The sequence below is a fragment of the Thamnophis elegans genome, chromosome 3 (assembly GCF_009769535.1).
Source record: "Thamnophis elegans isolate rThaEle1 chromosome 3, rThaEle1.pri, whole genome shotgun sequence".
Classification (NCBI taxonomy): Eukaryota; Metazoa; Chordata; class Lepidosauria; order Squamata; family Colubridae; genus Thamnophis; species Thamnophis elegans.
The window spans coordinates 112,812,056-112,824,696 of NC_045543.1; the positions used below are offsets into that span (position 1 = coordinate 112,812,056).

The 12,641-nt window shown below is 37.7% G+C and overlaps 1 protein-coding gene across 1 annotated transcript in view; it reads left to right on the top strand.

The window, feature by feature from the left end:
* Positions 1–12,641, top strand: part of MAP1B (microtubule associated protein 1B) — a 67,262-nt gene that overhangs the window by 37,801 nt on the left and 16,820 nt on the right. The window contains exons 3-5 of the mRNA XM_032214519.1: positions 479–561; positions 5,134–5,274; positions 6,340–12,514. Of these exons, the coding sequence (XP_032070410.1) occupies positions 479–561; positions 5,134–5,274; positions 6,340–12,514 (6,399 nt within the window). The remainder of the gene's footprint in view (positions 1–478; positions 562–5,133; positions 5,275–6,339; positions 12,515–12,641) is intronic.

Genomic DNA, 12,641 nt, shown 5'->3' on the forward strand with positions numbered 1-12,641 from the left:
CTAGTACAAATTACGTACTGAAGTACGTTGAACTGAAAAATATATATTTTTTAAGAAACTTGTCAATTAAACAGTTTTCTCTCTGCATGCTTTTTTAATAAAATGTGCCCTGGGTGCTTAAACAGTGACCTTGCCTTCATAATCCCAGTCTAAATTGCTAATTAATTTTACTCCCTCAAACAAAGAAAAACCCATCAGAATGATGCCAAGAAAAGGAAAGTTAGAAAAAGCTATGGCTGGTAGTTGCATTGAGAAATAAACACATTTCCGGTAATATGAAAAAAAAAAAATCAAAAGATTTGGTTTTTAAACTATGTTGCATGATAACAATTCTTTTATAACATTAACATATAGATTTTATTTTAATGTTTCTGTAAAAAAATAGTTTGCTTAGAAGAATAAATGTGTATAGGAAAACCATAAATACATAAAATGCAGGATTTAAAATTCATTTTTCTTTTCTTCCATATTCTCACAGGTCAGAAAATCCTTCACCACAGAAGTGAAATTTTAGAAACTGTTGTGCTGATTAATCCTTCAGATGAAGCTGTCAGCACTGAGGTAAAGTAGTTTAAAAAATCATACCTACGCTGATATACTTTAATCAAAATTACATACTATGGGCATAAAATACCTCAAAGCAACTAGACTAGAGGTACTGATATTTTTATTTATCTATTTTATCTGTATCACTCAAAATGAAATAGAATGCATGTCTACTGTTAAGAAAGTTCCACTGAGTTTAGTGTGAATTATATTCAGGTACAATAATAGTGTATATTAATATTGTGGTCTAATTGTTTTATATTTTCAGTTTCATGCTTATCTCTCATTTTTTCATCCACTCCTAGATTAAAATAAACCCTAAATATATGAATCAATAAATAAATGATATTTCATATACCCTTCCATTTCCTTGGTGACATTTAAATCTTCTTCTATAATTTATGAGGAAAAAGCAAATGATGTGAATACAATATAAAATAACATGCATGGCAGACTGATGGGAGTATCCTGTTTCTCTCAGCGGTCAATCAAATGCTTGTGACAAATCTATAAATACTCAGAGAGACAGGTCACTTTTCCTATTGTTCCCACCCATTCATCTAAACCATCTTGAAGGGTAGTGCATATTCATCAATTTGATTAAAGCTCTTCTGCCTGTTTTACTGCTTACTTTAAATTAATTTCTGATTATGACATTTTTTTTCTTATGGTTTTCTACGAGTTTTCCAAATATTTAATATCCTGTTGATATTTTCCCACCAATATCAACTTGCATGTATAAATTTCTGGATCCTTTTGGATATTTTTAAAATTACCATTTGATTGGTTATTTTCTTCCCGTTTTTCATGGAAATAATTTTCTGGAGAATGTTCTATATCTTTGTAAAATATTGCCAATTGTTATCTTTAATTTGAGAACCCTTGAATCCTTGTCTTTCTTTAACATATCTTTAATTTCTTTATCATCCAAAATCCTGATCTCTTTACTTGCAGGCTCCCTTCTGATTTTAAGTCACTCTACAAACTAATCACAATTATTTTACATCTTACTGTTTTTGTTTATTTCTTACCCTATGCTAGTACTGTCTAAATGGATTAAGCCACAATACTCAGTCTTCTGTAAATAATTGTTTGTGTTTTTAAACTTCTCTTTGATTTGGGGGTGGGGGTGGTAATGAATGGACTGAGGGGACGTGGTGCCTCAGTGGCTAAGACGCTGAGCTTGTCGATCAGAAAGGTCGGCAGTTTGAATCCCTAGCGCCGTGTAACAGAGTGAGCTCCTGTTACATGTTCCAGCTTCTGCCAACCTAGCATATCGAAAGCACTTAAAAATGCAAGTAGAAAAATGGGGACCACCTTGGGGGGAAGGTAACAGCGCTCCATGCACCTTCAGCGTTTAGTCATGCAGGCCACATGACCACAGAGATGTTTTCGGACAGCGCTGCCTCCTTACTTTGAAACGGAGATGAGCACTGCCCCCTAGAGTCGGAAATGACTAGCACATATATGCGAGGGGAATGAATGGGCTGCTTTTGTTTGTTGTTTTGCTAAAATTAATTTTGATCTTATCTGAGAAGTTTTTTATTTCTAAAAAAGGTCTTTTTCTTTTTTTACAGTAATATAATAGATATTCCTCATTATGAGTTGACAATGTTCTCTCAATGATATTTGGCAATCATTTTGTCAATTTCTTACTTTTGCCAATTTCTGCATGCCATCCTCTTAAATACATAAAATATAGGATTATAATGCAGAAACCATATATTAGTGAAATATTTTTGTCTGTCTGTTTTTCCTGGAAAAGCTATTCACTTTGTAAAATATGCTGGCAGCCTTTCTAGAGCCTTAGTACCAATAAAAGAAGAGAAGTCTGTTTTTATGAATCTAGTGCACTTAAAAGGGATGAAATTTAAGTGACATTCATGAGATAGTCAAACACTAATCACATTGTTTAATAATAATGATAAACAGGAAAGAGAATAGCCCATTAAAAGTAAAGGTATATTTTTATTTCCCAGCATAATTAGTTTTAAATCAGTATTGAATTTGCTTTTTTCTGTTTCTTAAGCTTTTAGTGATTATCCCAGAACTCATTATAAAAGGTAATTCATGTGTCTGAAGGGAGGAGCAAATGAGAAAACATATGTTGTCCCAATGCAAACTCCATGGCATGTGTGGTGTTTGATACTCTCTGAGCTTGATTGTTTTCTTGCAGACGTTTCATTGCCAAACTAGGTAACATAATCAGAATTTACATAGCTCAACCTTGAGCTACAAATATTCTATTATTTCAGTTCCATGACCTATATTTGTGCTGGGCATTAGGACACAAATATGAAAGGGTGGGATTTGCATCATAATGTCATGAAGCGCATTACTGATATTTTTTCATCACTGCAGATAGCTATGATCACCTATACATTGAAATCAAAATTGTGGGGATACTTGTCTTTTTATGGCCTATTCTAATCTATTGACAATCAAAGACAAGATGAAAACTGTGTTATTATTGATCTGAAGAAATTACTCTCATCGCTAGCTATAAAGATAGACCTGACTTAACAACCATAATTGGAACTGGCAACTCATCACTAAGTAGCACAGTAGTTAAGCAAGATGCCATGTGACTGTGACGGGCTTATAACGCCACTTCCATTGCAGTCATTAAGCAAATCACCCACAGTCATTAAGTGAGGCATTAAATGATCACAACTTGTTGATTTTACTTCTGGCTTCTCCTTTGAGAAGTTGTTTATTGGAAGCTGGCTGTGAAGCATGCAAATTGTGATCCCATAACTGTGGGGATACTTCAAAGGGGGGATATTTTTTCAGCACCATTGTAATTTTGAATGATCTCTAAACAAGGCAGTTGTTAAGTGAGGAGTACCTGTAATTCTATATTTCTGACACATGATTTCCTACTTTTGGTAACATAGCATTAAAAAGATCATTAATTCGATTTCTCCCGCAACTACAGGTATGAGGATGAGATACTTTTTCTCTGCTAAAAACTATCTCTTGTTGATGAAAATTAGATCCCCTCACACATGTGGGGGCTATTTTGATCTCAGGTTGGTGTCATTCAAAGCCCTGTGGTCTTGTGGGACTTTTTTAGAATTTGGAAAGCTAAGGAAATTAATAGCCTGGCTCTTAATCCAGAGAGAACAGCAGGAAATCCACTTTACAGCATTTCCTGTGTGGAACTAATTTTCCCATTGCTAGAATCACCCACTTTGGCCCACCTCCTGTGGCTTTCCCTTTCCTGGTAGGTAATAAGGCACAGTGGTCACAATTCCATATCCTCCACATATGTTCTCCACAGAATGCTTTTGTTGATCTACCCACAGTGGATGGGCGGTTTTCTCTTTAACTGCAAACTGCAGTCAGAGAAGAGGATGAATGTTAGCTAATTGCCATGGTTAGCGCTACCACATAAACCAGACAAAGGGGTGGCTAGATAATTGTGTCAGGGAAAGGAAGGGTGAGGTTACTGAAAGGCATTAAGATGCTGATGATGATTGTGGAGACAAAGCCAGTGTTCACATGGAAGGGAGACTTAAACTTTGGATTCTCTTTTCCATGCATGTTTACTTTGGAATATAGCATATATCCTATGAAAATAAACCATATGAATCGTGTGTCTTTTTAAAGCTTTTATTTAATATTTCAGATTTAATATACCACATTTAGTTTCAGACCAAATTATTGATACATATCTTGGAATCATTTGGCTTTGTTGTCATGAAAATGTATCTGTTTAAGTCTCTTCCCTTGAATGCGCACCTAGAATCTACTGATATTCCATTTGAGGGCAAGGTAAATTCTGGGGTCATATATCATGCTAATCAATTACGTATGTGGTTGCTTTCCTTGGCATTAACATCAAAAAGCCTGGATGACTTATTAGATGATAGCAAAGAAGTACAAAACATTATTTTTGATTTCCTCTAATGATCATCCAGATCTTTGCAATCTGGTAGTCCCAACATTGCACAGACCAAATCCACTGTTTAGGATTATTGTGAATAACACCATAGATGCTTATTTTTCCAAATTTCCCAAACTTCTTAATTTTCACTGGACTTGCTATTCTGTTCTTTTAACTTGATTGGATTAACATTATTAATTTGATTAATTTTGATTTTAAATAGGATTCCCCTTTCATTTTCTAATATTATTGTTGTTAGTTGCGAAGTCATATCCGACCCATCACAACCCCATGGACAACGTTCCTCCAGACCTTCCTGTCCTCTGCCATCCTGTGGAGTCCATTTAAGCTCACACCAACTGCTTTGGTGACTCCATCCAGCCACCTCATTCTCTGTCATCCCCTTTTTCTTTTGCCCTCAATCTTTCCCAGCATTGGGCTTTCTCCAGTGAATCCTTTGTTCTCATTAAGTGGCAAAAGTATTTGAATATTTTCTAATATATGTTGGGCTTCTTTGTATTTTTACAAAACAATCTTCTTCCCTCACTGAAACACAATCATTACTCCTTTTTTTGGATAAATATGGTCTAAGGGTAATCTATAATTTCCTTGAGGTTATTCATATTAATTTCCCCCCCTAAAGAAAGTATGAAGTATAAAAGATGTTTCAAAGTGATTATTTGTATCTTCTACTGCAGGTGCGTTTAATGATAACAGATGCTGCACGACATAAACTTCTGGTACTAACTGGGCAGAACTTTGAAAACACAGGCGAACTCATTCTTCAGTCAGGATCTTTCTCATTTCAGAATTTCATTGAGATCTTCACAGACCAAGAGGTTTGTTTCTTAATTGTTGCTGCTCTGCAATTCATTGAGGCTGAAGTTTTGTTTGTACTTGTGATTGTACAGCAGATTTAGTCATTTAATGTTTTGAAGAGGAGTAAAAAAAAAATCAGAAATAGATGTCCATCATGAGATACATTTTAAAAATATTGTATAGACTGCAGGACAAGGAATAATTTATTATTTATTTGCTTACAGTTGTTATATCCATCTCCAACCTGAGGGGTTTCTGGATGATATGCAACAAAGCAAATCGATAAAGCCAGAGTATACAGCTAATTCTCAGTTAATGAGAAATTGTTAAAACATGATAGTGCTGAACTAGCGGTGGTTACAGCTGGATCTTAAACTGGTTCTTCTGGCTATTCCAGTGTTCCTGTGATCACGTGATCACGATCAGGGCACTTGGCAACCAGCTTGCATTTATGATGGTTATAGCACCTTACAATCACATGATTGTGATTTGCAACTTTCCTGTGACGGCCTCCTCTGCTAGCACACAGCCCTCCTGGGCTCTGTTTTCCCTGGCAGAGGCACTGCGGTCCTTCACTGTTTCCAGGTTGGCCCCATGGGTCAGATGTAGGCATCCCACGGGAGTTTGACATCCCTGTTCCAGTATATCTGCCTTCTTCATGCTTACTTTGCTCTTTAAATGTAGGTAATGTTACTATCCAAGCCTAAAACAATAACATTAAATTGGCTCAATCTTTCTAGGAAGTCAGCGAACACAGCTGAGATATTTCCATGGCTAAAACCAGAATATAAATACTTTTGAAATAAAAGCAACTTTTCTTAATATGGAAATGTATTGGCACTGAGCCTGTATATAATTGCTATTTTTTTCTTGGAGATAACAGTGTATATTAGAGAAAAGAAGATTTTAGACCAGCATAATTACTTTGATTTGTACTAGAACACTGAAATCAATTATGGGGGCCAAAGGCAAAATTCTAACTCAGGAAGCACATCCACTTTCTACTGATTTAATTTTGAGACATAAATATGAATTAAGTGTATACAATCATATCATATTTCTGCTTGGGTTTTTTTCAATTTCAGATTGGAGAATTATTGAGCACTACTCACCCTGCCAACAAAGCCAGTTTAACACTTTTCTGTCCTGAGGAAGGGGACTGGAAGAATTCAAACCTTGACAGACACAACCTTCAAGATTTCATCAACATTAAGCTGAATTCTTCTTCGATTTTGCCTGAAATGGAAGGGCTTTCTGAATTCACAGAATACTTGTCAGAGTCAGTGGAAGTACCATCTCCATTTGATATTTTGGAGCCGCCAACCTCAGGAGGCTTTCTGAAACTTTCTAAGCCTTGTTGTTACATTTTCCCTGGTGGAAGAGGAGATTCCGCACTGTTTGCTGTGAATGGGTTCAACATGCTTATCAACGGAGGATCAGAGAGAAAATCTTGTTTCTGGAAACTCATCAGGCATTTGGACAGAGTAGATTCAATTTTGCTCACTCACATTGGAGATGATAATTTGCCAGGAATCAACAGCATGTTGCAAAGGAAAATGGCAGAATTGGAAGAGGAGCAGTCTCAAGGCTCTACTACCAATAGCGACTGGATGAAAAATCTAATTTCACCTGATTTGGGAGTGGTATTTCTTAATGTTCCTGAAAGCCTAGGAAACCCTGATCCTAATTTGCAATTAAAAAGAAGCGTAGAAGAGGCTTGTTTTACGTTGCAATACTTAAACAAGCTATCCATGAAACCAGAACCTCTCTTTAGAAATATAGGAAACAACACTGAGCCCATTATCCTTTTTCAAAAAATGGGTGTAGGGAAACTGGAAATGTATGTGCTTAACCCAGTCAAAAATAGCAAAGAAATGCAATATTTCATGCAGCAGTGGACGGGTACGAACAAAGATAAAACTGAACTGGTATTACCAAATGGTCAAGAAATAGACATCCCAGTTTCCTACCTGACTTCGATCTCATCATTGATTGTATGGCATCCAGCAAACCCTGCTGAAAAAATCATCCGAGTTCTTTTCCCAGGGAACAGTACACAGTATAGCATATTAGATGGCCTAGAGAAGCTCAAACATTTGGACTTCCTTAAGCAACCCATAGTGACACAAAAAGACTTAAGTGGTAACCTGACAAGTCCAGCAGTGAAGCAGACAAAACCGAAGCAGAGAGCAGACAGTAAAGAAAGTCTCAAGCCAATCACTAAAACGCTGTCTACAAAGACGCTCAGAAAAGAATCAAAAGAAGAGGCCTCTGACACAGGGAAATCTAGCCCACCAGAAAAGGCTCCAAAAGTAGAAAAACCCGTCGTAAAAAAAGAAAAACCAGCAAAAAGTGAAAGTAGGCTCTCTGTCACTGAAAAAGACCTAACGGCAAAGGAGCAACAAATGGTGAAATCTGAAACTATTGAAAAACAAGCCACCGATGTGAAACCGAAAGTAATAAAGGAGAAGCATGTGAAAAAGGAAGTGAAAGTAAAATCTGAAGAAAAACTAGAGGAGAAAGAGAAGTCAAAGAAAGAGGTGCCTAAGAAGGATGAAAAATCCCAGGCCAGGAAAGAAGAAAAGCCTAAAAAGGACGATTTGAAGAAAGAAATAAAGAAAGAATCTAAAAAAGAGCCAAAGAAAGAAGCTGCTGCAAAAGAATCCAAAAAAGAAGAGAAAAAGGAAGTGAAAAAGGAAGAAAAGAGAGAAATCAAGAAACTTCCTAAGGAGGTAAAGAAGACCTCTGCTGCTTTGCCTGAATCAAAGAAGATTACGGCAAAGTCAAAACCACAGAAGAAGGAAGAACCCATTAAAAAAGAAAGTGGACTTGCTGGAAAACCCAAAGAAAAAGTTAAAAGCAAGCCAGTGAAGAAAGAGCTCAAAGTGGCAGAAAAATCAGCTGCGGCAGTGACTGTTTTGGGAGCTGGGGCTGCAGCAGTAGCAGCTGGAAGCCTAGCAGTCGGTGGGAAAGAACTTGAAGTTGAGAGGTCACTTATGTCCTCACCAGAAGACTTAACAAAAGATTTTGAAGAACTAAAAGCAGAAGAAGTTGAAGTTGTGAAGGAAACAAAGGAAGATAAAGTTAAAAATGAAAGCCAGCCAACTGGCATAGAACAAGAGGAAGATTATACAGTTCAAAAGGAAAAAATAGCAGGTCCAACTCATTCTCCTGATGAAGATATCACCGCTGCAGAACCTGAGGGAGAATGTGAACAAACTCCTGAAGAGCTGGAGTCTGTGGGAAAGGAGAAGGTTGATGAGAGTGAAAAATTTGAAGAGGAAGGAGCAGGTTTTGAAGAATCCTCTGAGGCAGGTGACTATGAAGAAAAGGCTGAGACCGAGGAGGCAGAAGTACAAGGGGACAATGAAGAAGTGCCAACAAGTTTCAAAAAGCAAGGCATAAAGGATGTCATTGAACCAGAGGAGATTGAAAAAGAAATGATAGAAGCACCCGAGAATGAAAAAATGAAAGGGTTAATGTATGACAAAAAAGCAGAATTTAGAATGGAGTATGAAGATCACTATGAGGAAAATTTAGAAGAAACAACAGTTGAAAAGGCAGAAACAGAAGACACTGAAGAAGACATTGAGGAAGACAAAACTGAGGAGGTCAAAGATGAAGAGGAAACTGAAAAAATACAAGCTGAAGGGGATTATGTCATGGCTGTAGTAGACAAAGCTGCTGAAGCTGCTGAAATGGATGATAAATATGCTTTGCCTATAACTACTCCAACTAAATTGTCAGAATCTCCATCTCCGGCAAAGGAACCGGCATCTTCAATCCAAGATGAAACTCTACCTGGTGGGTCAGAAAGTGAAGCAACTGTTTCAGATGAAGAAAACAGAGAAGACCAGCCTGAGGAATTCACTGCTACTTCAGGTTATACCCAGTCCACTATTGAAATATCCAGTGAACCAACTCCAATGGATGGAATGTCAACTCCACGAGATGCAATGAGTGATGAAACAAACAACGAAGAAAGTGAATCTCCTTCCCAAGAATATGTTAACATTACTAAATATGAGTCAGCACTCTATTCTCAAGATTTTGCTAGACCTAAAGTTGCTCCTCTTCCTGATGCTTTTAATGGAGCATCCGAAGGATCAAAAACAGATGCTACTGAAGGCAAAGACTATAATGTTTCAGCTTCTACCATTTCACCACCTTCTTCATTAGAGGAAGATAAATTTAACAAAACTTCCTTCCAGGATCTGTATCATCATCGGGAAAATGAATTCAAAACTGTTACTAAATTAGACATTTCAGAAACTTGGGATGAGAAGATTAGCCCAACTATAGATGAAAGTCCAGCCCCACTATCACCAGTTGCTAAAACACCTCTTAGCGAGCGTAGTGTGAACTTTTCCCTAACTCCCAATGAGATTAAAACAGCAACTGAGCCTATATCTCTAACAGCACTGCCAGAAAAACATCACGAAACCCAGGAAGAACAATGCCCCAGCCCTGATGATAAAACATTAGAAGTGGTATCCCCTTCACAATCAGCTGCTGGAAGTGCTGGTCACACTCCGTATTACCAATCTCCCACTGATGAAAAATCAAGCCAACTTCCAACTGAGATTCCTGGAAAAACAACTGAAGTACCAATCAGTGTTGAAGTTAGTGAAGCCAAAGATAATGTTGCAAAACACAGAATAAGCCCAATGGATGAACCAGTGCCTGATTCTGAATCGCCTTTTGAGAAAGTGCTTTCACCTTTACGAAGTCCACCACTTATTGGTACAGAATGTTCTTATGACACATTTTTAAGTGCTGATCTAAAATCTCTCAAAGAAACTGAAATTACCTTTGAAAAGAAAGGGGAAACAGATGATTCTGTGTTGCAGAAGAGCGCAGTTTCTGAAATTACTTCGACAAACATTTTCGAAGAGCAGCAGGATGAAAAAGATTTGGAGCTGACACCTCCAAAATCAGACATTCTCCTAGAAAAGAAAAAGGATGATTTAGAAACTTCAGAAATTCATTCCGCATTAGTTTTGGATGAGAGGAAGTTGGCAGAGGTTTCTCCTACTCAGGTGGATATTAGTCATTTAGGCTATTTCAAAGAGGACACTAAAATGTCAATATCTGAAAGTACTGTCTCTGATAAATCTGCAACTCCTGTTGATGAAGTTGTAGCAGAAGATACTTATTCCCATATTGAAGGAGTTGCGTCTGTTTCTACAGCATCTGTTGCTACTAGTTCATTTCCAGAACCAACCACTGATGATGTATCTCCTTCGTTACATGCTGAGGTTGGATCACCTCATTCTACTGAAGTTGATGATTCTCTTTCTGTGTCTGTTGTACAAACACCAACTACATTTCAAGAAACAGAAATGTCTCCATCTAAAGAAGAGTGTCCAAGACCAATGTCTATTTCTCCACCAGACTTTTCTCCTAAAACAGCAAAGTCAAGAACACCAATACTAGATCATAGATCTCCTGAACAATTGACTATGTCAGTAGAATTTGGACAAGATTCACCTGAACAGTCTTTGGCCATGGATTTTAGCAGACAGTCGCCTGAGCAACCCATAGTAGGTGCTGGTGTGCACCATATATCTGAAAATGGTCCCACAGAAGTTGATTTTAGCCCTTCAGACATGCAGGAACATGGATTTCCAAATAAAATATCACCAGTGGAACAAGTATGTTTTAGCAACGAGAAGGATATTTCAGAAATTATTTCAGTTTCTCAAATAGAGGCTTCACCTTCACCTTCCACTTCCTCTGTTCATACACCTTCACAGGCGAGTTCTCCTCTGCAAGAAGAAATCCTATCAGCTGTTACACAGCCTAGTGATATGCCATTACATTCTGCATTTCCATCAGAAAAAATGCAAAGCTTGGGAGAGAAACTCTCACCAAAGTCTGATTTATCTTCATTGACACCACGGGAATCTTCTCCTTTGTATTCACCTAGTTTTTCAGATTCACCACCCGTAATGAAAGAAACAATGGCTGCTTCTCAGTCATCACTATTATCACTGCACGTATCCCCAGACAAACTGTTTGGCTATCATACATCAATAGTTCAAGATCCTGAGACAAAACATGGCCAAGAGCTTCTAGCATCTGAGGATCAGGAGGATACTGAAGAAACATCCATATCACCAGAACCGCTTATTTACTCTTATAAGGAAACTGGAAGTACCACTAGGTCACCTGAGACTGTAAGTTATTCCTATGAAAAAACAAAGGAAGTCACTGAATCTCCTGAAACCTTTGATTACAATTATGCTGCAACAAAGGAAATCACCAGATCAATAGAGGCAGATAGTTATTCCTACGAAAAGACTGAAAAAACCACCAAGTCACCAGAAGTCCTTGATTATTCTTATGAAAAATCCTCCAAACCATCAGAGTCTGTCCATTATCCATTTGAGTATGCAGAGAAAGCTATCAAATCACCTGACATTTCAAGTTATAGCTATGAGAATGACAAATACTTCATTTCAGAAAAATCTGAAATCCGTCAAGATGTTGATTTATGCCTTGTTTCATCCTGCGAGTACAAACATCCTAAAACAGAACTGTCACCTTCTTTTATAAATCCTAACCCTTTAGAATGGTTTGCAAATGAGGAACAATCTCAAGACCAAGAAAAGCTGTTAATTCAATCCGGAGGTGCTCCACCACCCTCAGGAGGAAAGCAGCAAGCTCGACTGTGTGGTGAAACACCCCCAACTTCTGTAAGTGAATCTGCTCCATCACAGACCGACTCGGATGTACCCCCTGAAACAGAAGAGTGTCCTTCCATTACAGCAGATGCTAACATTGATTCAGAAGATGAATCTGAAACGATACCGACAGATAAAACGGTTACATATGAACACATTGACCCTCCCCCAGTCCCTGTTCAAGATCGCAGCCCTTCACCCAGGCACCCAGATGTCTCCATGGTAGATCCAGAGACATTACCTATTGACCAGAATCTAGGGAAGCCTTTGAAAAAAGATCTGAAAGAAAAAACAAAAACAAAAAAGCAGGGGACTAAGACCAAATCTTCTTCTCCTGCCAAGAAGAGTGATAGCAAACCTAAGCAAGTAGCTTCTCCAAAACCTGCTGGCTTGAAGGAATCATTAGATAAAGTTTCCAGAACAGCTTCTCCAAAGAAGAAGGAGTCTGTGGAGAAAGCTGCCAAAAATATCTCTACTCCAGAGATAAAATCATCTCATAATGAAGAGAAAGATAAGGAAACTAAGAATGCCGCCAATTCTACAACATCAAAGTCAGCAAAAACCACAACTACAGGTGAGATAAATTGTAAAGCTATCTCATATATCAGCTTCCTTCAACCTACTGTCTTTGAGATGTACCTGGTTGCAGCACTCAAAATTCTCAGCCTTCATTGGCAACTGGTGGCCAAGAATTCTGAAAC